At 35.8% G+C, this 614-nt stretch overlaps 1 protein-coding gene across 1 annotated transcript; it reads left to right on the plus strand.

Moving 5' to 3' along the window:
* VCUG_02758 (uncharacterized protein) lies at positions 1 to 372 on the plus strand (the record flags this gene model as incomplete). Its single annotated transcript, XM_008077578.1, has 1 exon — positions 1 to 372. A coding segment is annotated over one exon (372 nt), but the record flags the coding sequence as incomplete, so codon positions are not given.
* Between the last annotated feature and the right edge of the window lie 242 nt (positions 373 to 614).

The raw sequence follows: 614 nt of genomic DNA on the forward strand, positions 1-614 counted from the left end.
AATAGTCACATTGCTGGTATCAAAAGGATCAGCTATGGGACATACCATGATGTGATTAAAGAAAACCCAGATGTTGAGTTTAAAGTTACTAGTGCAGAAATATCCATTTTATCGTATCAAAAAATCATGAAACTGTCGCAAAGAGATAATGATGAGGAAGATGTACCTACCTTTGATACAGATGAAATTTGTGCACTCGTGAAGAGTTTATCATTATTTGATGAATACGGTAGAGGAGCGATTGCATGTGCAGTGTGCGTGCATTTGTTGAATAATCCTGAGCTGCTCCAGAAAATGAAAAATTATAAGAACGATCCTAATAACGGCCAGTATAACGAGTCAACTATGCTTCTCTCCAAATATATATTTTGATCAAACAATACTGCGACACAGCTTAGAAAAACGATCAAGTCATACTTAGGACTTTGGTTGGTGGATGGAAGCAAATCTTGGGCAAGCATAAGTGGAAAATCGAAATTTTATGGTTACCATTATCGAACCGTTAATTCACACAAGTTTACATTAGCGTTCTTGTTCGATACGTTATACACGGGATACGAATGGGTGATGAATAACAAGGAGATTTTTAGATGGTGAGTTTAATGATATTAATA

The sequence above is a fragment of the Vavraia culicis genome, assembly GCF_000192795.1.
Source record: "Vavraia culicis subsp. floridensis unplaced genomic scaffold supercont1.303, whole genome shotgun sequence".
In the NCBI taxonomy this organism is placed as follows: domain Eukaryota; kingdom Fungi; phylum Microsporidia; family Pleistophoridae; genus Vavraia; species Vavraia culicis.